Source organism: Apodemus sylvaticus, chromosome 7 (genome assembly GCF_947179515.1).
Source record: "Apodemus sylvaticus chromosome 7, mApoSyl1.1, whole genome shotgun sequence".
Lineage (NCBI taxonomy): Eukaryota > Metazoa > Chordata > Mammalia > Rodentia > Muridae > Apodemus > Apodemus sylvaticus.
In genome coordinates, this window is record NC_067478.1 from 115,195,401 (window position 1) to 115,222,171 (window position 26,771).

The window sequence follows — 26,771 nt, forward strand, 5'->3', positions numbered from 1 at the left end:
CAAGACTGCCATTTTCTTCCTATCATATTTTAATAATGATCATTTTAGTGGAGACTGTTATCAAAGTCCAAGGTCAGAATTTGTCTGAAAGGTTTGCATATTTATTTAATATACCCACTAAATTCATTTTAAAATTGGCTTTTATTCTTAAATCAAGACAGTTGGTGTTACAAAACTGAAAGACCATATACACTGCTTAAACTTAAGGCTGTTTTTTGTTTGTTTTGGTGGCAGTGGCGGTGGTGGTGGAGGGGGTAAAAAAAAAGGTATGATTTAAGATACCAAAGTAAAACACAGTGCAAACACTTATGAATGAAGGTCTGGGCTAGGCTGTCACTTGAGGGTACAGTGCTTACTCCGTATGCCCACAACCCTGAGCTCTATCTCTAGCACTGGGAAAAAGGTAAAGGAATTATAGATTCAGGTACTTTTAAAAACAGCAAGGACACCTTTTTTGACATGGTTAAGCAAACCTTTTCTAATCTCTGCAACAACAGAAGGAAATAAATGCAGAACTACAGAGAGCTGGAATTGTGTTGCCATAGCAAAATAAAGACATATACCATTATTCAACAGGCATAACAAGCTCTCTTCCTACATGATGTATTTTTAAAGACCATGAAGCTGAAATCCAGCTATTTTCTGAGATCTTTTGTGTAACAATTTTTCCTGATGAGGCAAGTCAACCAGGTATATCTATTACCCATAGCAGAGATTTTATGGTACCTTAACTCAGAGCACTTATCATTATGTTACTATGTATACCTGCTTGTATTCGGAACCCAAAAGCATAGTGTAGATTCATGTGCACATAGTATCAGATATCTTCTGGCCTCCATCCCCATGCACAAACATACCAGAAATATTAGGATGTACTGAGGTTGTTACTTTGTTTCTGACTAATGACAGGTTTATGTACTTTATTGGAATATACTCCTGCAGTAACCTGGAGTGTATCTATATACAGCTGTCAAAAGCATAACACATCAACTTGAAATGTCACATGAATACTTAATTTAAAATACTTAAAAATCTGTATCCAGTAGGATATACACTAAACTTGTACATAAAGATAGCAGTGATTAACTATTCAGAGAAAGGGGTCTATCAGTTTTGGACAGAATCCAACAGGGGAAGAAACTCACTTCCAAGCAATAAAGTAAACAGGGAAAAAAATACCCATCTGATTGTAAACTTGTAATCAATATGATTATTTTCTCAGGGAACAGAAAGTCTATTTAATAAATTGAGTACCAATGTAAATTCTTTCAGAAGCCACAATACAGATTTGGATGTGACTTTTCTATTCTGTCCTCTTTAGACTGTGGGTTTTATCTTCAGGGCCACAGAATGAATTAAAAAACAGAAATCAGACCCTTTTTCCAAGAGATTTTTCTCAGAATACCACACATGTATCTCTGTTTACAAGTCAATGGCTAGAGTCATAACATGTAGAAAATACAAGTTTCACGAAAAACTGAAAAAGATTTCTTATAGTGACACTATTTGATAATCAGCTAAAACCTTGACTCTTCTGCTATAGAAGGAGTTTAAATGGATATGGGAAATCCTATAGGTCTTTGTTATTCTTTTGACTAGAAAGCCAAAACCAATTGAAGGATCTGTAAGGAAGCTTCATGCTTTGACTACAATGCATGTGACACAGGTACTCAAAAATATCCACATTACCCAGTACATAACATCAAAGAATTATGGTCAGGATAAGGTTACTAAAGTGAAATAAAGATATAATTTATAAATTTCTAATAAAAAATACTATATTCAATTGTGTATGATAAGGACTAAGAGTTATTCAGAGAACCATAACCCTAAAAAAAAAAAAAAAAAAAAAAGACAAAGAAAACTAAAGAGCTAGAATAAGTTGTCATCAAAAAAGACTTGTGAATACAACCCCTCATTTATATACCAGGAGACTGTGGCTAAAATCATTTTCATAGAGTTATCAGCAGTGTAAATTTTCATACATTTTCAGAGAGAACTGAATTGCAGTTTTTCTTTTAGAAAGCTGTAAAAATTTCTCTGTGAGTGTTCACAGGAATCACAACAACCAAGGAATGAATAAGATTATTCTCAAACTCAGTACTTTTATACTAGTACACATAATTCCTTGATATAAAAGATTTCTGTATATCATAGGCTCTTTGATAGCATCTGTGATGTCATCTTTCTATGTCAGTAGCACATCTCTCTCCATTCTCAAAACCAAAATCTTCCCAGACACTGACAAATACCCAGGAGAGCAAAACTGATCCAGGTTGAGAGCCAATGCTACTGACCAAAGCTTTAAAAGAATATGTTTATAAACATCATGTGTACCAGAATTTGAGTGCCAAGTACTGCCTCTGCCAGATTTTTCTTTTTAAAAGAAGAAGCATCTTGGCTTGTGAGTCAACCAAAAACAATAAATAGCTGGTCAATTTGCTCTCCACTTTTTAATGCACTTTTCCATGTTTCTTACTTTTGAGTTTTTTGTTTTTTTTTTAAACCCTGCTTTTTCTCAGGAGGAAGAAATGTGAGATGAGGAAAGATTTCCCTAATCACTGTATTGATGGGATTCATTCTGGTGTGCTCACAAAGTGTGGCTGCCTTTAACACTAAATGTCCAGGCTGAAGACTTTCTTCCTAAATTCTTGTGTGCTAGAGAGCATGATGCATGTTGAAAGTTTGCTACTCAATTCAAATTTTTCCCAATCCTGAGATTCTCATAGAGTCCCAATTGCTGAATAACAATTTAGGTCTTCTCAATCTTTCTACAAACTGGATTTCTCTTAAGTTCCATGTGATCCTTTGCATTCACTATGTGGAAAGGTCATGGAAGATTTGGGATTACTTATGTTTGCCAGGTTTCCTCTGCATCTGAGTATTCACTGAAACCTTTCCCACAAAGATGGTGTAAAGAGCTTCTCCCCCGGTGGGTTTTCACATGACTCCTAAGGGATGAGTGGTCACTGAAGGCTTTTCCACAAATAAGACATTCATAAGGCTTTTCCCCGGTATGGATCCTCCGATGTACATTAAGGTTAGACCCTATGCTGAAAGCTTTTCCACACTGGTCACACTCAAATGGCTTCTCACCTGTGTGGCTTCTCATGTGCGTCTTCAGAGTGGATTGGTTTCTGAAGGTTTTTCCGCACTGTCTACAATCCACCCGCTTCTTGACAAGATGGATGCTCATATGCCTCCTTCGTGACAGGTAATCACCAAAGACCTTCCCACAAGAAGTACATTCATAGCGTCTCTCTTGAGTGTGAATCTTCCTGTGTGCAGTGAGGTTGGAACTAGCACTGAAGGCTTTGCCACAGAAATCACAGCCATAAGGTTTCTCACCAGTGTGAGAGTTCATGTGTGTTTTCAGGATGGACTGGTTTCGAAAGGTTTTCCCACATTGAGGACACTCAACAGGTTTCTTTACAATATGAATTTTCATGTGTTTCCTTCTTGATAGGAGGTCACTGAAGGATTTCCCACATTCTTTGCACTCATAGGATTTTTCCATCATGTGGTTCTTCCTATGTAAATTGAAGTTGGACTTCCATCGGAAGGCTTTGCCACACTGTGTACACTCATAAGGCTTTTCCCCAGTATGGTTTCGAACATGTTCCTTCAGGTGGGAGGGGTGCTGGAAGGCTTTTCCACAGTCCTGGCACTCATAGGGCCTCTCTCCAGTATGTGTTCGCTTGTGGGCAATGAGATGGCAGCTCCTGCCATAGGCTTTGCCACACTCATCACACTTGTAGGGTCTTTCACCAGTGTGAACTCGCATGTGTATCTTCAGAGCAGAGAGGGTCCTGAAGGCATTACTACACTGACTACAGTTAAAAGGCTTTTCTTTCAGGTGAACTCTTGTGTGGCTCCTTAGAGCTGAGGGATCATTGAAGGCTTTTCCACAGCTGCTGCACTCATAAGGCTTCTCCCCAGTGTGAATTCTATGGTGCCTTGTAAGAGAAGCACTGGTGGTGAAGGATTTCTGGCACTGGTGACATTCATGCAGTTTTCTCCCATCCTTCATGTTCATGTGCTGAGTCAGGTGAATCCTTTTCTGAAAAGAAGCTCCACAGCTGTGGTGCTGATAGATTCTCTGGCTTGTGGGGCTTCCTACTGTCTGAGTAAGGTGAGGGCCAATACCAATGACTTCAAACAAATGGGTGAATTCAGAAGATGTCTCTAAAAGATGAGATGTTTCCTGTTGATTAAGAGATGAGAGCTAACTTTGACAGTTATCACACCACTTATTTCATTTAATGTTTTTGGTGCTGATGGCTGAAAGGAAGGCCTGATAAATATACAAAATTGGGCTTTAGCATTACTATATAGCCCAGCTTCTTTAATTATATCCACAGAATAAATTTGCACCAATAAAAACACATTATTAAAACTGTGCTGAATAGTTTTATGACCACTGACAAATGATACAAGCTAAATTCATCTTACACAGAAACTTAATTAACAAAATGCTTCCATAAGATGGGGCTATAGGCAAGCCTGCAGTACATTTTCTTGGTGACTGATGGAGGGAGGGGATAGCCCATTGTAGATGGGGCCATCCCTGAGCTGGTTATCCTATAAGAAAGCAGACTGAAGAAGGCAAGAAGTAGAAGTCCTCCATGGTCTTTCCCATCTGTACCTGCCTCCAGATTTGCACTCTGAGTTCCTGTCCTGACTTCCGTCAGTGATGGCCTATGGATGTGAAAGTGCGGGACAAATAAAACCTTTCCTTCCCAAATTACTTTTGCTCATGGTGTTTTTTTAGAGCAATAACAGCCCAAACTATATCATTGTTCCTGTTTCATTTGAGCTTCATCAAAGAGAAAAGGAGGCTTGAAGAGGTTGTAGACACTCACTTGTAATACCAGTTCAGAAGGCTAAAGCAAAGCACAAATTTTGGAGTACCAGGCTAGCCTGGTTTATACAAGCTTTTGCCTAGTTAAAAATAAAATAAAAGCAGAATATTGGCTGCTGTACTGTAAGGACCCATGTGTACTACGCTATAATGCTTTTTCACATGCAGCTTTGATTACTGTTTAAAACTAAATTTAGCCCTGTCATGCATTATAGAAATATTTATTTATCTGAACTCAAAAGGAGAATGTCTGGGGCTGGGATCCTGCCCAAATTCATGATATAGTGGTTCTGAATGGGTTACATATCAAAAATTCAGCAATCTCAGTCACAAACAATTTAAAGCGAAAATAATCTATATCAAACATATGCAACCTTTTGTCATTATTATCTAGACAATACAACAATAAAACTGTTTACACATTTTATATATTACACTATATTATGTATTACGGGTAACATAATAATAATGTAGTGCATATAGAAAGATTATGTACAGGTTCTATGCAGACAATACAAAGTGCCATTTTATATTAAAAAAAAAACTAAGCACTTGTAGATTTTGGTATCTGTAGGCAACTCACTAAGTCTAGCTCATTGGAATTCAGATGCTAAGGAATAACTGTAACTTAGCACTTGTGGAACTCCTGTTTCCTCTAGAGTATGTCACTTGACTGGTCCTTGAGTGGGCTGACTAATAGATACATTGACTTTCTCCAATGCAGAAGACATATTTGGCCTAAGGAACTCTTACCAATCTTATATCATCAGATGCTTCCTTCCCAAGAATATCTTCCATAAGAATAGACCATTTGATTTTAGATGTAGTTCCCCAATCTGAAAGAAAAAACTGGAAAATGTGACACATTCAAAAGAAAGTAAGATGATGGGAATGCAAAGCAAACTTCTATATAGGTTCTCATGATACACAGAAAAGGCATGGCAAAGAGAACATACAAATGAATAAAATGATGGTGAATGTCAAATTTAAGTTAAGGAACACAGAGATGAAATCTACTGATTAAAGGGTTTCTGAAATAACTGGTGGACAGTAAGACAAAGAATACTTCATTTCCTAGTTCTCATTATCAGATAGAATTCCATATTAATGTTCTGAATGTATTTATTCAAGAATGCACATGTTAAATAGTTGGTCCAGTGATGCTGACATGTCAGAACTTTTAAAGGGGTGGGACTTATTGTGAGGTGCCAAGGACCAGCCTCAGCTTGAAGAAAAATTCTGATAGAAGGGTATCTGGGAGAGATAAAATGAATGAATCAAAGTCAAACCAGGGATCCATACTGAAGACCTGTGTTCTGCTTGATACAGCTTTTCCAATCTGTTTTTTCTTTGGAGATTTCCCTGTCTACATTCTGCTTGCTTGCTATTTTAAGAGAATTTTCCATCCATGTCCTGCTTGCTTGTGTGTGTGTGTGTGTGTGTGTGTGTGTGTGTGTGTGTGTGTGTGTGTCAGTTTTCTCTATCCTAAAAAATTCTCAGGACAGCTCAGTCCTGAAAAATTCTCAGTTCTCTGGCAGAACACTGGTCCTGTCTTTTATTTTACATATCAATCCAGTCATGTATTTTTTTTTATTACCTTATGAATCAGCATCCCATGACCCCAGCCCTTTGATTCTTAGAAAGACAGCAAGAACACATTATTTTTCTTGATATTGAAAAGAATTCAGAGATCAGTCTGCCTTTGTTAAGCACTGAGGATAAGCTGGGTGGGTGGGAACCTGCCCTGAAATTATTATTTCTACCACACTTGGGCCTAACCTTGCTGTCCTAGGCTAACCTTAAACTCAGGAATCTACCTACCTTTGTATCTTTTTGACAAGCTGGCTAATAGAATAGCTGCCTTTGTTGCTTTAAATTCATGAAGCCCCTCATATAATCCATATTACATTCTTACTTTTTGCATTGTTGAGAAACTATTTATTTTCAAACATATATTTAGAGCTCTTACCTACAGCCTTAAGGGCTGTCCTGAATGTCTCAGCATTTATCATTTTGCTGAGACATTAGCCACACCTTCATCTCCTAGACTAGTGTTATCTCTGATCATCATGGAATCATTAAAATTAATAGAGAGGACATCCCTTGAAGGAATGAGAAAATATGTACATTATTATACAAAGAAGTCTTACAACCATTGCAGACATTGATATTTGTGGAGGCCTATGTCCCAAGCTCTGCTCCATGGGTGGAAACAATGTCATTCCATCCCCATGAATGCCATGCTGGACCCAGGAAACCCATCCTAAATGTGGGCTGTAGCATCTCATGGACTAGGTGGAGATGGGAGCATATACTGGATATAAAGGACAAGTGAGCTGACTACAGAATTTGTATAGCTTTCTCTACATCAGGAAGATACATACCAAGTTATCAGTCACTTCACTTCCTGCCATGATGGACTTTAGCTTGAAACTGTGACTAAATAAACTCTTTCTCCTTTAAGTTACTTTCTACCTACTGTACAAATACAACATGTTATGGTATAACACAGCCTACAACAGGATGAGCTGATCCAAAGCCATTTGAACCGATACAAATGTGAGCTAAATACACATCAAAGGTATTTTGTAACAGAAAGTCACTGAAAAAGAACTGACAGACAAAATTATCCCTTTGTGCCTAGTGCTCACTCACCTGGAGTAGGACCCTGCTGAATACCTCTGTCCTCCATTCTCAGATCTTCTTCTTGCTCTAGGTGTGAGATGAGGCGGGGTTTGCCAACCTGATAACCTACTCATGGGGAAAGGCACATGTTGAAAGAGGACCATGCAGAAGACAAGCCTTCCATTAGACTGGGGTCAACAATTTGGTCTTCAGGGTTTTCTGTAGGTGGATAAGGCTGACTTAGGAGCAGGAAAACGACAGTGCCACTTTTCTAAGGAATAAAGTCTTCCATAAAAAACAAACCCACAAAGACTCATACATTTTGCTATCCGAAAGAATGTGGATTTTTTTGTTCTAAGTGCTAGGAATGAAAACCAAGGCCTTGCATTATCTAGAAAAGCAGTCTACTACTGAGCTATACCTCAAGACAAGAATGAAAACTTTTAAAATAAATTAATTATTATAATTTTATTTTTAAAATTAATTTTAATAAAATAATTCCTCTGTCTTCCCCCCTACCCTCTCTCTCTCTCTCTGTGTGTGTATGTGTGTGTGGTCATCAGGCATTCTGATCTATAACTCTACTTCATTCCCTGGAGAAAAAGCCTCTCATTGAACTTGAAGCCAGGCTATCATCCAACAATCTCCAGCACTTATCCTATTTCCACCTCCCATATTGCTTGGCTATCACATGCTATCTACAAAAACACCCACCTTTGCATGTGACTGCTAAGACTTTGACCTTTGACCATAATACTTTTACAGTAACTTCCTATACTCACTGAGCATTCCCTGTAGACACGAATGGGGACCTTTTATTTTAGACAATTATGGTTAAGCTCAGTCACACACTTTAAAACCTCTGAGATGAATGTAATGGGCAGGACCAGAGTACATGTGAGAGTAGGTACCTGTTTTGCTTATTCTCAAATTTGTTACAAACCCCATGTAGGTTTGGGTCACAGCAAGTACTACTACATAAAACTTCTTATTCCGGAATAGATGAGGGAAAAATGATATCCTTACCCAGTGAACTTAGATTGCTATAATTCTCCAGCATTACATCTCTATAGAGTTTTCGCTGGGAAGAATCTAGCAGGGGCCACTCTTTCTCAGTAAAATCCACAGCAATATCTTGAAATGTCACAGACTCCTGGAATAACATACACATTTGAGTTCAATGAGAAACCAGATCACAGGAAGACAATGGAAGCAGAATATGGGCACAAGGGATATGATGTGGTTTTTCCAGATATGGTCTTCTGAAGGTTTCTGTACATGTGTTAGAAGAATATTCCCAGAGAGTGTCTCTTCTGAGTTGATCTTAACTTGTCTCATTGTTTTAAATACAACTCTAACAAGAAAAACATTCTTTCCATGCCTAGGGTATCAGAGAACTTATAGACTTACTTCCTTTCTGTCTCTACAAGTTGATTCTGAGCACTATGCAAACATGAAAGTAGCACTTGTTATACAAATAACCTCTAACTTCCCTAATAATGATTACTGCCTAATAATAACTTTCCTTGGTGTGCTTGTCCTTGACTAGGCATTCATTGACCTGGATAAATATCTGTAAGAATTCTAACACACAGTGGCGGTGATGTCCTAAAAACATACTAATCCTACCCTTGGGCCTTGTGATCTTATGTACCTGAGAAGAAATGTGACTTGGTATATCAGGCTCTGGAGCATGGCAAGCAAACCAACCCAAATTCTGCTGACAGGAATATTTTGATGGAAGAAGAAATTCTGATTCCTGGTGATCTGCAGAGCCCAGAGAGGACATAGCTAAAACAAGAAAATAAAGTCCTTGAGATCTATCTATCCATACAGTAAGCATACACCAATAAGTGCCAACACTCACACAATCTTGTCCATATTCACAAACAAGAACAGAGAAGAAGGTGTATACTTTAACCATGAGCAGCGATATATCCTACACATGACTTGCTTAGATCCATTAAGTTGTAGGATCTTTACATAAATATATGTACTTAAGGGAAGCTATTGATGTTTAAACACAAGATTCATTTATGCTTCACAGTTAACATGCATAGCTGAAGATCATTTTAGGTACTTTTACAACATAATTAATTTGACTAACCTGCCTTATGATATAAAGTTTAATTTTTTTCCTCAAGTGGCATCATGGCTACCCTCATAAAGTTTCAGATTTTGGTTTCAGATTAGTGATACTCAACCTCTATACACTCTGTGTTTCAGAGTGAAGAAACTGAAGTCCTAAGAGGTAAAGATGCTGCCTTTCTCAAATTTATGAAAACAACAAATCACATAAGGTTAGCATTCACCTTTACCTTCTTCACTATATATGCCAGCTATACACATGCTCTTCTTTGTCTCAAACCCACACATGCCCGTAGTCAATAACATTGACTACAAATGTCCAACTCACTCATATGTTCAGCTTACATATATATATATATATATATATATATATCTTATGAGTGGTAGAAAACATACAAGAACATTTATTAAGGGCAAGAACATAAGAACTTACCAAACTTGGGAGATATACTGATGGTAGCCATTTATGGGGCACAGGTAGCTTAGCTGAATGTGGGAGCACTTGAAGAAGCACTGCTTTCCTAAGCTGACAACTGCCACAAAGGGGTCTTCAAAGGCTGTCTCTCTTACTTAGAGAGAAGAACACTGAACTTTGTTTCTTGACATTTCTTCTTGACTTATAATCAGACAGGCTCTCAACCTAAATGAAGAGAAATGCAAAGCATTTCCACTAATATCAGAAACATGGCAAAACTGGTCATTGTATCCATACCTATTCAATACAGTATTGAAGTTTTAGCTAGAACAAACAGAAAAAGACAGAGTTTATGGATTTTTGATCACAGATATTATGATTATATATGCAAGTGATCCTAAAAAACTCCATTTGGAAATTCCTACAGCTGATACACACTTTTAGTAAAGATGTAGAAGGATACAAAATCACTACACAAACATCAGTAGCCTTTATATACAGGAATACAAATGTATTGTGAAAGAAATAAGGAAAACAATATCTTCTATAACAGTATATATATATGCACACACATAAACATATATACGATCATGAATATATATACATATACACATATATGTAAATATGTATATATTAAATTCTGAATATAAAATATCCTGAAACATAAACTGCTGGAAGTATTACCATCCTCAATTTTCAAACTATATTACAGAAATATAGCTATAAAAGCATCATGGGTTGACATTAAAAGAGGCATGCTGATAAATGAAATCATATTTCCCACACAGTCATAAGTCCACACACCAATGGGCAACTGATTTTGGGGGAAAAAATTGGAAAAAAGATAGCAAACCAATGGGCAACTGATTTGGGGGGGGGGGAAACGGGAAAAAAGATAGCACCTTCAATTAATGTTTCCAGTCAAACTCGATGGCTGCACTAGAAGAATGAAAACAGGTAGATACTTTTCACCTCGCACAAAACTCAACTCTACATGGATCAAAGACCTCAACAGAAGGTCAGATAGACTGAATGTCGTGGAAGAGAACATAGGGAATAGTTTGAACTCCCTAGCATGACAGAAAGTTTCTGAACAGAACAACAATAGCAGAAGCAATAACAGACAGATTGATCAATGGGATCGATTTGAAGACCCAGAAAGAATGATTAATAAATGCAACCTCATGAAATTGAAAAGTTTCTGTATGACAAAGGACACCATCATTTGGAAAAAGTAGCAGGCCACAGAATAGGAAAAGATTTTTGCCAACTATAATTCTGATAGAGAGCTAATATCTAAACTATATAAAGAACCTTAAAAAAAAAAAAACAGACATCAAGAAAACAACTCGAGCTGGGCGGTGGTGGTACACGCCCGTAAACCCAGCACTTGGGAGGCAGAGGCAGGTGGATTTCTGAGTTCAAGGCCAGCCTGGTCTACAGAGTGAGTTCCAGTACAGCCAAGGCTATATAGAGAAACCCTGTCTCGAAAAACCAAACCAAACCAAAACAAAACAAAACAAACAAACAAAAAAAAAAACCAAAAAAACCCCACCTCAATTTAAAAGTAGGATACAGATCTAAACAGAGAAACCTCAAAAGAAAAATCATCAAAATGGCTGAGAAACAGTTAAATAATGGTCAACATTGTTAGTCACCAGGGAACTATAAATCAAAACTACTTTAAGAATTCCCGATCCATCAGCCAGAATGCCCAAGATCAGTAAAATTAATGAATGCTCATGCTGGTGAGGTTGTGAGTAAGAGGAACACTCAATAATTGCTCAGGGGAATGCAAGCAAGTATATAGCAATGATGGAAATCAATGTGGTAGTTCCTCAGGAAGTTAGAAGTAGATCTATCTTGAGATCCATCTAGAGCACACTGGGGTATATACCCAAAAGATGCTTCATCCTATTACAGAGACACATGCTCAACCATGTGCACTGCTGCTCTATCCATAATAGCAAGAAATTGGAAACAGAACTAGGAGGGAAAGTGTACATAAATCCAATCACTAACCCAGAAGCTATCTTCAACTGGTAACTGCATACATATGAAAATTAGTTTTCTCCAATGGTGTCTCACTGAAAAAACAAACTACTCTAAAGGTTGGCCTCAGCAGTAGAAAAAGGAGAAAAAGGAGAAAAAAAGTAAATAATTATTAGTGTGTGTATGTGTGTGTGTGTGTGTGTGTGAGAGAGAGAGAGAGAGAGAGAGAGAGAGAGAGAGAGAGAGAGAGAGGTTGCAAAATATTCAGATCTCTAAGAACAAGCAAACACAATCCCAGACTTTCAGTATGAAAAAATGACTGAAGTATACACAGGAAAGTCAAAACAAAGATCTAAGAAGAAATCTGATATATGTAGACAAACAATTTCCAATAAAGGCACAAAGCAATTCATTATCAAAGAACCATTATGATCATTGTTTTAAAATTCTTAATTTACAATATAAGTTGATCTTTATTTTCATTATAGACACAATAAATGGTCTTAAGTTAAAACAACAACAATAACATCAATAACAACAAACAAATTAAAACACCTTTATGGATGAATTGGATACCAAGAATATAATCATAAAGACTAACTTCAACAGCCTTGTAAGGTTTAAGTAACTGTGTGTGTAACTTCAGATTTTGAGGAAGTAAAGGCAGGAGGAAGGAGAGAAAGCAAATAAGATAAGGAAAGAGACAGAGGAAGGGGCAGGGACAGAGAGGAAAACAGAGGGAGAGGAAAACAGCTTATAAGAGCTAGCAAGAAGTATGGATGGGAAATGTATCGAATATCAATCAGCCTTAAAAACAATGAAGTTCTGATACATGCTACAATGCATCTAATGAAGAAATTGTGCTAAAAGAATTAGCAAATCAACAGAAGGGCAGAAATGTGATTTCATTTACATGAGGTCCAAAAAGTCAGATTTATTCACAAAGTCAAAAAGCAGAATGCTTTTGCCAGGTTCTATGGACAAAAGAATTGAAGAGTTATTCTTTAAGTGATTTTCAGTTTCAGTCTGAAGTTATAGAAAACTTGAGGAGTTACACAGGGGTAATGTAGGACACTATGAATGTCTGGATCATCATTGAATTGGTCAAAAGGGCCTAAGTTTTGTTTTATTTCATCTCAATTTTAAAATGACTGATTTTCATGTCTTTTAGGTGTGTGTGTATGCATCATGTGCGTTCCTGGTGCATGTAAAGATCAAAAGACAATGTCATATCCTCGAGAAATAGGAAACAACTGTTGTGAGCTGCCATAAGGTTGCTGTGAACCAAATGAAAGTCCTCTACAATACCAAGTGTTTTTACTGGTGAGCTATACTTCCAGTTATTTATTCTTATCTCAATACTTCAAAGCATTAAAACTTACTGCACAGGAGAATAATTAGACACAGAAAAAAAAAGATGGCACATTTCAAAACCTAAAAGGAAATCTTTCAGACATTTCAGAATTATTACAAATGTTGCAAGAAATACCAACTTAGGCATAAATTCCCTTCTGGACATATATCATGTTGACCTGATGATATGTTCAATGGTAATTGAATATCAAAATTTAATTTTTTGAAATATTAATGTATTTGTATCATTTCCCTCTTCCCACAACTCCTCCTATTAAATCCCCATTCTTCTTTCAAATGTATGGCCTCTTTTGGGGAACTATAAACCAAAACAGAGCAGGAGTCCACAAAATTATTTTGCTTCACCACTTAATCTTTTTGTATTTTCTTTTTATTACATCTATCTATCTATCTATCTATCTATCTATCTATCTATCTATCTATCTATCTATCTATCTATCTATCTATCTATTTTATTCATTATATGATAGCTGTAGTTTTTTTCTTCCTCGATGTGGACACTAGGAATCTAACTCAGATCTTTGGGAACAGGCAAGTTACCTAATCTGAGCTACCTCATTGCCATCAAACTTTCCTAAAGTCCCTTAACTCTTTCCTAACTGATTTGATACCACAGTGGCAAAAACAAAAACAAACAAAAAAAGAACAAAAACAGAAAAAAAATCCCACAAAACCCTTAACCTGTTGGTGTTTTCATAAGGCATCCACACTGACATATGATTTTTAAAATTTTCACATATACATGAAAAGCATCGCCTACCCGAATACCTGTGCAATCACTGTAAACTCTATTTCACTGTGATACTTTATAGAGATAGAGAGGAGTATCTACCTAAATGATTAATACTTGCAATTCCCTGAGGAGATATATACAGAGAGGTATAAATTTAAGAATAGTTGAAGTTCTGAAGATATGAGCTAGAAATGTAAAGAACCACTTAAAAAGAGTAAATTCTAACATTAACGAGTACATAAAGTATATATTGTGCTCAATTATCTACATATCCATAATCCCACTATTTGGGATGGTCTCATTGAGAACTACTATTCAAAACTATTGTCTCGTGTGTGTGTGTGTGTGTGTGTGTACATGATTCATCCTTGGACATTATAAAAAAGGCACACTTTCATATTTAGTAGCTTTAGTGTGCTATGGAATTACATAGTAGGGATTCCTTGTAGAAATTTTCTTGTAGAAATTACTTGCCAATATACAAATTAAAAAAAAAAGGATCATGCATGGATTTTATAATAATTCATTAAGTTGCAGTCAAAACTTAGCAAGGTAGCCAAGCTAGGTAATGCATTCCAGTAACTACTCATATACAGATGGCTTGAGGATTGAGAACTACAAACCATCTTACAACGAGACATCTTTTTTTTTTTATTGTTTTTCTTTTTTTTTTATTCGATATAATTTATTTACATTTCAAATGATTTCCCCTTTTCTAGCCCCCCCCACTCCCCGAAAGTCCCGCAAACCCCCTTCTCTTTCCCTGTCCTCCCACCCACCCCTTCCCACTTCCCCGTTCTGGTTTTGCTGAATACTGTTTCACTGAGTCTTTCCAGAACCAGGGGCCACTCCTCCTTTCTTCTTGTACCTCATTTGATGTGTGGATTATGTTTTGGGTATTCCAGTTTTCTAGGTTAATATCTACTTATTAGTGAGTGCATACCATGATTCACCTTTTGAGTCTGGGTTATCTCACTTAGTATGATATTCTCTAGCTCCATCCATTTGCCTAAGAATTTCATAAATTCATTGTTTCTAATGGCTGAATAGTACTCCATTGTGTAGATATACCACATTTTTTGCATCCACTCTTCTGTTGAGGGATACCTGGGTTCTTTCCAGCATCTGGCAATTACAAATAGGGCTGCTATGAACATAGTAGAACATGTATCCTTATTACATGGTGGGGAGTCAACGAGACATCTTAAAACACACAAAATAAAGAAACAAAAAATGTTATAAATCATTCTTGGGTAACCAGGAGTAAATATGGTAGACATAATATTGAGTTTTGAGTACCAATTAATATACATGTACTGTAAGGGTTAAATGTATATCTATGTATGTGTACACACAAATACATATGTATATTTATATATACATGTAAATATATATGTGTGTGTATATGGAGAGAGAGAGAGAGAGAGAGAGAGAGAGAGCGAGCTAGATAGCTCTCTCTAGAGCGGGCCCCTGGCAACTCACCTGGGGTGCACAGGAGAGTAGAGCTGAACCTCATGACTTAGGGAGAGCTGGCCATGCCTCTCTGAAGCTGAAGCACTGGCCAGAGTGTGGTGGGAGTCGGGGATGGTTATCTCTCCTGGGCACTGCTGAAGAACCTGGTGATACAGGCTCAGGAGAGCTGGTGGGCTGAACAACACAGCCACCAACCAGGTCCTGATCCAGGATTTTGAGTTAGGCCACCCCAACACCTACTATACCTATGAACTGCTGGAACACAGGAAGGGGGGCTGTCCTGAAGAACTGCAGGATCCATGACACAGGACAACAGCAGGAAATCTTGAGAGGTGCCCGAGTGAGGATCTAATATTGAACAGCAGAAGCCAGAGCCCTTGAACCAAAACAATGAATCATTGCAGTGAGCATTTGCAAGAGAACTATTTGGGCTAAAAGGTACAGGAAATCTTGAGAGGTGCCCAAGTGAGGATCTAATATTGAACAGCAGAAGCCAGAGCCCTTGAACCAAAACAATGAATCATTGCAGTGAGCATTTGCAAGAGAACTATTTGGGCTAAAAGGTACATATAGTGACACACTGCAGCTTCCTTAGAGATTTTTCTTCTTTTAATTCTTTTTTTTTAATCTTTTGTTTTCTTTTGAGGGGGTGCATGCAAGGGAGGGTTGGGGACATGTGTAGGATATAGGTGAATGATGTGAAATTCACAAAGGATCAATGAAAAAATTTAAACAAACAATAAACACACACAGTATATGAACCAAAAGACAAGAGTTATGCAAAGATGCCCCAGACCATCAGTTTCACTGGGACTGTGGCATCCCCATTTGCTGTCAGAACCTACTGTGAGCATCTCTACCTGTGACCATTGTGGAGGATCTTAAAGTTTTCTGACTGGTACCCTGGAACTGAAACCCTCCATGGCCAATTGCACACTTGCCTCCTTACTTTCTACCAGGATCCCCTGTCTCTAGCAGCTATAGGCAACCTCAAAGAAATTCTGATTTGGGTCCTCAACAAGGATATCTGGAAACTGGATTCCAATCTTGTCTGAAAGGCAACAGAGCAGTGCAGTGGCATTTAGAATCAACAAAAGTATTTATAAAATAAAACATTCTTCCTTTAATCCCAGCACTTGGGAGGCAGAGGCAGGCGGATTTATGAGTTCAAGGCAAGCCTGGTCTACAGAGAGAGTTCCAAGACAGTTAGGGCTACACAGAGAAACCCTGTTTCAAAAAAACCAAAAAAAAAAAAAGACTAAAAAATAAATAAATTAAACATTCTTGATGGGTCTTATTTTTAATAACATTTTATTATTTCTTTGAGAATTTGATCTATTCACTCCCACACTACCCAACAGCCCCTCTTCCCTACCCACCTCTAATTCTTGTCATACATTTTAAAAAGAATACACTATCTTGAAGCAAGTGCCCTTTTTTTTCTGGCTATTATACTCTTCTTGGTCCATCCTCTCCAACCGTCCCTAAGCCTTCTACTTTACTAAATGCTCTATGTTCTATGCTGCAGTATTTAGAATGTTTCATTTTTGCAAATAAACTACATCTCCAACAATTTCTTAAAGCTAAAATTATGTAACTCTTTTCTCCACTGAATGAATTTCTTGATAATAAAAAAGCTTGACCAAAATTTATGAACATGCTTAAGCCTTTGGTTAAGTGTTGGGAAATTATTTTTTGGAATCATTTGATTTGCAGCTCCTTTAGCTATGTACATATTTCTTACACATGATGGAAAACACTTTGATTTGCCAAGCTGATGAATTACAGTTTTGGAATCATTCAAACTAGGCAAAAAATACAAAACAGACGGTTAAAAGCAGAACGGATTTTTACAGCTAGCCTATTAATATGAAAAATAAGAAAGGACATGACTGGAAGATGTAATTCAATGATAGAGAACTTTCCTGGAATGAGTAAAGGTTCTAGCTTTAATCTTCAGCAGTGCAAAAGAGATGGCTGGTACAACGCATAAGGACATCACTTCATATCTCACTACTCACGTAAAACACTGGTCATGGCAATTCAAGTCCATGACCACATCACAGGAAGAGAAGACAGGGCGATTTTGAGATCTTGCTGTCTAATTGGCCAGATAGTCTGGCCAAATCAGCAAACTCTGAGTTTAATATTAGACCCAGTCTCAAAAGAATAAAGGCAGACACCCAAAAGCAAGCTATTGCATACACACATATGAGTGAGTATATCCATATATAGACATGTGCACATATGCACATAGCCATAGGAGGAACAAGAAAGAAAAGGAAGAGAAAAAAAAATGGAGCTATTAAAATTAGGTAGCCAACCTTTTTCCTCCTCTTTCTTTCCTACATTCTTTATCCAAATGGTCAAATCCTGTCACTTCACACTCAACATAGGAAAAGTTCTGGCTATTCCTCTGTATCTACAATATAAATGCTTTGATCACTAATTGAGAAAATGCCCCACAGCTGGATCTCATGGAGGCACTTCCCCAACTGAAGCTCCTTTCTCTGTGATACCTCCAGCCTGTGTCAAGTTGACATATGAAACTACCCAGTACAATTGACCCCTTGTCAACTTGACACACAAACACATCACTATTAAGCCTCAACCCTTACTTTCTTATTCATCCCCAAGATCTAAATTACTTTAAAAGTCCCACAGTCTTTACATATTAAAAGTTCAATCACCTTAAAATATCCAACATCTTTAAAATTCAAAGTCTTTTAAAAATTCAAAGTCTCTCAACTGTGGGCTCCACTAAAATACTTTCTTCCTTCAAGAGGGAAACATATCAGGGCACAGTCACAACCAAAAGCAAAACTCAAACTCCAATGGTTCAATGTCTGGGATCCAACTCACGATCTTCTGGGCTCCTCCAAGAGCTTGGGTCACTTCAGCTCTGCCCTCTGTAGCACACAGCTTGTCCTCTAGGCTCCAGCTGCCTGTATTCCACTGCTGCGGCTGTTCTTGGTGGTCATCACATGGTACTGGCATCTCCAAAATGCTGCTATCTTCCACTTAGGTTTCACCAATAGCCTCTCATAGGCTCTCATCAGGGTGACAAGCCTCTGCTCCTATGCATGACTCCTTCAAGTCCTGGGCCATCAATTGCAACTGAGGCTGCACCTTCACCAGTGGCCTTCTGTGCCCTCTCACTGTGCCAATAGCCTCAGCTGCTCTTCATGACCCCTTCATGCCTTCAAAACCAGTACCATCTGGGTGACTCTTACACAGTACCAAGTCCTGCCACAGCACAAAATACAACTGTGGCTATTTCTGGAACACACTCTCTGTGCTCTCAGAAAACACTTCCAAGAAGATTTCATCTCAGTGATGCTGGTCTCTTCTTAATCACCGCTAATTTCTTAGCTCCAGCTAACCAGCATCAATAGTCCCAGTAACACAAAGGTTTGCTTTAGTGGTTCTGGTATCTTGTTACTTACAGCTGATTCTTCAGCCCCAGCTAACCAAAACCACAGAATCTTCACAATCAAAACATGGCCACTGTAAGAGTCTTTAATCTTCCCTCTGAAATTTCACAAGCCAGGCCTCAATCTTCTGCACTGTTCCTAACATTGTCTTCCAAGCTCCTACAGAACTTTCCACAGCTTTTCTAGCTCAAAGTTCCAAAGTCCTTCCACAATCCACCCCAAAACATGGTCAGGTTGTCACAGGAATAGCCCACTACTGGTACCAATTTGTCTTAGTCAGGGTTTCTATTCCTGCACAAACATCATGACCAAGAAGCAAGTTGGGGAGGAAAGGGTTTATTGAGTGTACACTTCCATGTTGTAGTTCATCACTAAAGGAAGCCAGGACTGGAACTCAAGCAGGATTGGAAGCAGGAGCTGATGCAGACACCATGGAGGGATGTTGCTTACTGGCTTGCTTCCCCTGGCTTGCTCAGTCTGCTCTCTTATAGAACCCAAGAGCACCAGCCCAAAGGTGGAACCACCCACAAGGGGCCCTCCCCACTTGATCACTAATTGAAAAAATGCCCCACAGCTGGATCTCATGGAGGCACTTCCCCAACTGAAGCTCCTTTCTCTGTGATAATTCCAGCCTGGGTCAAGTTGACACACGAAACTAGCCAGTACAACCCCTTACTTAATCAATCTAAATCTTCTAAATCAAAAATCAATCTCCTAAATTCTTTGCGGCCATGAATTTTGTTTAAAAAATATATGTAACATCAAATCTTTGCTGAAAACATTAAGTGTCAAATTTTTCTCAAAATTAAGTCCATTCACTTATGCTAAAGCACAATGAATTCTTCACTGAGCTCCATGCCCAGAAATGCACACAACTTAGGGCCCTGGCACTTGCTGTCTCTTGCTTCCAAAGTTCTTCCCTACAATCTGTGTCTGGGTGGCTTTTCTCTTTATTTTTTTTTCTATTAAACTTTACAGTTTTTGAAATAGTATTTTCTATCTATCTACTCCAATAACTATACAAACCCTTGCATTTTACATATATATCCACTTAATATACTTCACTATATTATGACAGGCTATATTTTACTGCAAATAGATAAATGTGGACCTGAATAAACAATAAAGCATAATTTAGAAGTAGTAATAGAGCTTAGTAGCAGAATGTTTATGAAGCAGTCTAAGGGTTTGGATTTGAGCCTTAAAATCACACAATAAAGAGGAGGAATGGGTAGAAAGAGGAAGGGATGATACAAAGGCTTACAAATATTGCTGTGCCTGAGATTTCACCTTACACCAGTCAGAATGGCTAAGATTAAAAATTCAGGAGACAGCAAGTGTTAGAGAGGGTGTGGAGAAAAAGGAACACTCCTCCACTGCTGGTGGGGTTGCAAATTGGTACAACCACTCTGGAAATCAGTCTGGCGGTTCCTCCAAAAACTGGGCACCTCACTTCCAGAAGATCCTGCTATACCACTCCTGGGCATATACCCAGAGGATTCCCCACTATGTAATAAGGATACATGCTCTACTATGTTCATAGCAGCCCTATTTATAATTGCCAGATGGATGGAGCTAGAAAACATCATACTAAGTGAGGTAACCCAGACTCAAAAGGTGACTCATGGTATGCACTCACTAATAAGTGGATATTAACCTAGAAAACTGGAATACCCCAAACATAATCCATACATCAAATGAGGTACAAGAAGAAAGGAGGAGTGGCCCCTTGTTCTGGAAAGACTCAGTGAAGAAGTATAGGGCAAAACCAGAACGGGGAAGTGGGAAGGGGTGGGTGGGAGGACAGGGGGAGAGAAGGGGGCTTATGGGACTTTCGGGGAGTGGGGGGCTAGAAAAGGGGAAATCATTTGAAATGTAAATAAAAATATATCGAATAAAAAAAAACAAATATTGCTGTGATCATCCTCACAGAAATGAAGATATCTTAAAGGGCCCCCAATACCATTCCCTTTGCTACCAGACTGCTGAAAGAATTTAATCCAGAAAATAAAATGTTCCCAGGAATCTCCCTGGGCAAAAAAATAGGTTGAAGTCTGGTGTCACTCAGAGGGGAAACTTATATTCCATGAAGAGGCTTCTGACAATTTATCAGATTGGTGTCTTGCAAGAGACACCACATGTTCACTGAGACTGCTAAGTATATAAACTTTCCCCTCTGCTTAAGCTGAAATCTCATGTCAGTACCAGCACATGTACTTGGAGAATCATTACAATACTTTCTTTTGTCATTGCGGACTCACTAAATCAACTCCTTTTTCCTAATTTTTACTTTTATCTTTTTAATTGCCTTATTGAGAATGGTGACCAAACCTACTCTGCCAAAGCTGATAGGACCTAAGGTCTGACCCCAATTACAGCAACATTATTCCAAATTTAATCTGCTACAGTAGTGAACATTTTGAGTTACCCAGAAATATATTTTGGTTCCTGAACCACTTAAACCTATGGGCATTTTGAACACTTGGGGAACAATGCATTCTTTCTTCTATGCTTTTGCCTACAAATGCTTACAGAAAACTGGTCAGAGCTAGCCTCCTGCTACTGTTACTCCAAGGAGTCACAAAAAATGGCCAGTAGGCATTGCTGTCTACAATGGCTAATTTAAAATGTCACCTTTCCACAACTAATAATCACCTGGGAGAAAGTCTCAATTGAAGAATTTTCTAGCCCAGACAGTCCTGTGGTCATGCACAGGGAAACTAACTCAACTGTTAATTGACACATGTCACTTTGCTCTTGATTATGCATATCACGTGGCTAGCTGCATGGCCACTACTGCCTCTGTGTCTTCCCTGAAAAGCCTTTCTTCCTTTATGAAGCGTTTTGTTATTTTATCACAGCAAGAGAAATGAAATGCCATACCTCCACAAATTACACAGTTTACTTGGCTTTTTCTTTTTCTACATTTATAACCATACAATACACTCCAAGTAAGATTTCAACTTCTCTGCTCTATTCACTGTCCTTAAGCTGGAGTGATAACGCATAACCGAAAAATAAAGAGTCTAGTAGTAAATGAACAGAAATCAATGCACATTAATTCTTACAGCAAGACAGCCTCTATAAGGAAAGTGCCTTGAAAGCATTACAAACAAAAGACTTATAAAGAATTCAAACACTTAGAAATATTCTCAAAGTTTCTGTTATATAAGCAGCAACCATGGTGCTAAGACAGCGTTACAGTTTAGCACAGTACCTTAAGCCTTGTCGTCTAATTCATGGAGCAAATTTCCCAGCTAGCTCAAGCTGAGAGAGTGCCCCTATATCCAAGTTAGAACTGTGGAATTTGTCCAGTGTTGTACAGTAATACAAATGCAAGAGGTATGTAAAAGCAGCACAGAGATTATTAGTTTTGGCTGAAGGCCACAAACTGGTGATCTCACATACAGATGCAGCAAAGATTAGCTGTGTGAAGCACATCAGAAACTCCTATAGAGAATATTAATTCTGAAGTTTTCTGCAACATACACAATATAAAACAGTGGTAACAGAGGGACAGCACCATGGATGAAGAGGGATGCAGGGTTTTCTGAGATACCAGATATTGAATTCTATGGCACCTGCCTTTGGAACACCATGAATATTATCCCACTGCATATTGTTTCCTCAACACTATTCATACACATTATTCTCCTCATTAGGAATCGGACTATGAAAACAACTGGATAACAAGGAGTAGTTGCTACTATTCCAGCTGGCAAGCACAGAATGAGGAGGACATTAAGTTAAAGTACTTAGGTTCCTTTCACTAGAGTGCTTAACCCAAACAGACATGGGGATACCATGTGTTGGCCCTAAGAAGGGCTTCCATGAACTAGCATCTGGAACATAGTAGAACCTATGCTAGTCCCTGCCTTCCTTCTCACAAGGCCAGAAGTTACACCTCAATTGCCAAGTTTAGGATTCAAATGTGGTTTTGTGTGTCCAAAGTGTCTACTGCGAACTCCTTTTCTATACTGCAATTCTTCCAATGTTCAACTTTCTTTCCATATAAGTCTTCACAACACACTAACAGGGCATTCATATGTAATTGCAACTATTACAAACAAAGCAGCATTTTAATTGAGTGTGCCCTTGTTGGGCTTATTTCAACTCAGGATATAAACATATACAAAGCAATGTGTATTATTGCTTCTGCAGTTCCACTCCTATTGAGATCCATTTCTCTCTTCGTTATAGGCCATAAACAACATGAGTTGTATTCTCAGTAAATCAATGTAAATATTTCAATATACCTCTGCTGTCTAGGCCATGCTCCAGGGGCTAGAAGGGAAGGGTGATATTTATTTCCAACAAAATGTGGAGGAATGACATTCAGAAGAAACCTCTATACTAATACACATATCAAAGGAGCCATAATATATGATAATCATATGGCAAACTGTACTTGACTGAGCTGGTGAGGCACTAATTTGATTGCAACACTGAAGAGGGAGAGAGGGGGATATCTTTAAGTTTGAGGCCAGCCAGGTCTATACAATAAATTCAAGGCCATCCAAGGATGCATAATAAGACATTTCACAAAGCAAAAAAAATTAAACTGTACAAAAACCCCAACACAGTACTTCCATTTGAGGAAATACTACAAGCATCTAGCCTAAGTCAGGGGAAAAGAAATACTGTTACAAAATTAAACAAAGAAAATGACAAAGAAGCCATAGCAGTCTATAATTCCAGCAATGTACAGTTAGAAGTAGAAGTATCTGGAGAGTTGAAAGTCATGCTCAGCTATCTGGGAAGTTCAGTGTAGTTTGGACTTTCACGAGACCCTGTCTCTCCCACACAAAACAGACAAAAAGCCAGAAACCTATAAAATGAAAAATACATATTAGAAAATGAATTATCTAAAACAAGCAAAATTATGTTTTTGTTATCAATCAATCAATCAATCAATAATCAGTATCTAAACCAGGCATGGCACACACACCTCTATAATCCCCGCACTGAGAAGTCGGAACACAAAAACTATATGTTTGACAAGCCAGTCTGTACTACATAGTGAGAACCTGTTTAAATAAAAAATAATAATAAAAAAGATTAAGTAAAGAAAAATATTAGAAATGTGTAGGATACATTAAGACATAAGTGACTGTGAACAAACACTATATAACTTAAGCAGTATGAGGAAATAATAACTTACAAAAAAAATGTTTACCACAACAAAATAGAAAACATGGATGCAACATAATCCTCTGTGAACTCAAGCACAGCATTAAATAAAATTCTCTAGAGCTGAGTGAGATGGCGAACCCCTTTAACAGCAGCAGGGCACTCTACCCTCTGATGTAGAAAGATTGGGAGATTACAAAGTGAGATTGTACTTAAAAATAAATAAAGTATGTATGTGCATGTGGCCACACTCAAGAAGGTCAGAGAACATCCACTGAGACTCAGGTCTACTTCTACCAAGTTGATTCAGGGTCTGTTATTTCTGGAGTATTGTGCTTTCTAGAACAGCTGCATGCCCCATACCACTTGCTTCTAGTCCATATTTTACTGTTTGTGCCTTCCATTTTCCTTAAAGCAGTGATGGGATCTGACATGTGTACTCAAGTCATAAGTGAGACCTGCTCTGTAAATGATTTCATCCACTGAGCCATCTTACTGGACCTCTTTTTAGTTCTTATCAGATAGGGGCTAATGCAGCCCAGGTTGGCCTACAACTAGACATGCATATAGCATACATTGGCCTTGAACTTCTGATTCTCCTGCTTCTACTTACTAAGTGCTGCAATTATAGGCGTCCACAAACATGTCCAGTGATATTCTAACCCAAAATATTCCAGAATTTAGAGAAAAAAAAAAGCCGCTGACATTTTGAGAAGACGTCTGGCATGAGCCTGAAACAGAAAAGGAAAACTTAACAGTAACACACACACACACACACACACACACACACACACACACACACACAAGCAAACTCAGCAAGAAGTCCCAATCCAGTCAAGCACAAGATATCTCAATTCATCAGTCCCTGAAAGAAAGAAGGGAAAAAAGAAAAGGGGGATAAAAGCAAATGAACAATAACAATTAAAAGCAACAAACAAAAAACAAAACACCTTCAAAAAGACAAGTTTATTGACATAAAAAGGGAAAGAAAAAATTCCAGCACATGGGAAGTCAATTTTACTTAAGAGTCAGAAGGAAAACAGGATCATCTATGATTATGTTAGACAAATTCATTACCAATATTTCAAGTCTCCATCCAAACCAGGATATAGCAAGTGTGTATAATTCAAAGGAAGCATACATATTTACTTATTCAGGTGACATATCAGCCTATGAATAACATCCAAACACTGTACTAAATTAGTAGAAATATATATTTTAGCAAGAATTTTGATCTCAAATTCATAAAGTATAGCAGTTGGAAAAATATAATTGAACACTCAAAATCAAAGTTCTCAAAAATATAAACAGATTAACTATAAAATTTAATGGCATAAATATGTCAATATTATAAGACTTAAATACAAATCCAACATACCTTGAAAAGAGAAATGTAGTATCTGGGTTTTATAATCTCATTTTTAAGTATAAGGTATGACTGTACTGAAAAGCAATGACTCCCTTTTGAGTTCAAGATACTTGATGCAGTAGGATACTTGTAGCAGTAGAAAAATGATTTTAATACAACACATAATAGTGCAATATGTATTTAGGGAATAGTAAAATCTATATATTTAATTATAGGGGAGAGAAAAATACGCACTATAACAAGAGCACACAAGTCTTTAATAATCTCCATTATAATATAGCTTATAAATTCACTAAATGGTCACCGTTTTAATTTTTTATAATATGAAAATTGTCATTTGATTCAAATTTAAGTGTACAATTTCCCTGGTACCTAGTATGCTCATTACTGTGTAACCATTATTATTGACTTCTAAAGTCATGTTTATTATTTACAGATAGCATTGTCACCTGACTGACTGCAAAAAAAAAAAAAAAAAAAAGGCCTCTGCAAAGAACATAGCTTTTGCTATCTTCAATTACATGTTTAAGTATTAAAATTGTGGCCTTTATTAAAAAAACATGGAAAAATATTATGGGAAATGTTCAAGGTAGAACATTAGCGAATACAGTATTTAATTGGATTAAATTTCAAATTAAATTAGCAGTATGTTAAACTGAATTACAACTATTTTTACAAGTAATTTATACGCATGAGGGTTGTCTGCTAACAAACGCATAAAGAAACTGGTGATTTAACATAATAGAAAAGGTATTATGCAAGTTTAACAATAACAAGAAGTTAAACAAGAAGTTAACAATAAGAATTAACAAAAAGTGTGCACTTATCAGTGATAGTTTTAGAAAGAAAACCCGTGCTTAGGCGAATCCCTGTCATTCTGTCACCGATGAACATCCTGTTCTACGTATTTTAAAACCAGGTCAGCAGAAGCTCCCTGTCACCAATGCAGAACCCAAGTTCTCCTCGGTCGCCAGGTATGGGGACCAAAAGGCACGCCTCCTAAAGTTTCCGGTGTCCTCATCGGGACACAGCCCTCTGCTTCCCGGAGCTAACGGGTTAAGTGATGAACCATGGTCTTACCAGACTGAGGGCGGAATCCAGGAAGCGGAAGTCTCCGCGGCTAAGGCGGAAGAACTAGAAGTTCGCGTAAAGGCCCCCAGCGCTTCAGATCGCTTCGGGGAACAGAAGGGTCGCGACCAAACACAGGAAAAAACCCAACCATTCTTTCGCACATTTGTCTTATGACAATAGCTCCCTGAGAATAATGGCTTCGACGT

At 37.8% G+C, this 26,771-nt stretch overlaps 1 protein-coding gene across 6 annotated transcripts; it reads right to left on the reverse strand.

Annotated features, from left to right (window-relative positions):
- Nucleotides 1-122: 122 nt before the first annotated feature.
- Nucleotides 123-26,771, reverse strand: Znf317 (zinc finger protein 317). Of its 6 annotated transcripts, XM_052189047.1 has the most exons (8): nt 26,575-26,771; nt 15,807-15,937; nt 10,008-10,214; nt 9,141-9,277; nt 8,513-8,639; nt 7,517-7,612; nt 5,615-5,697; nt 123-4,204 (listed from the first exon to the last, which is right to left on the reverse strand). In XM_052189047.1, exons 3-8 carry the CDS (start codon nt 10,036-10,038, stop codon nt 2,852-2,854), a joined length of 1,827 nt encoding a protein of 608 aa, XP_052045007.1. In that variant the 5' UTR covers nt 10,039-10,214; nt 15,807-15,937; nt 26,575-26,771; the 3' UTR covers nt 123-2,851. The 6 variants fall into 6 exon arrangements, with proteins under 6 accessions (XP_052045007.1, XP_052045006.1, XP_052045008.1 ...); XM_052189046.1 differs by lacking the exon at nt 15,807-15,937; XM_052189048.1 differs by lacking the exons at nt 15,807-15,937; nt 26,575-26,771 and adding an exon at nt 25,504-25,722.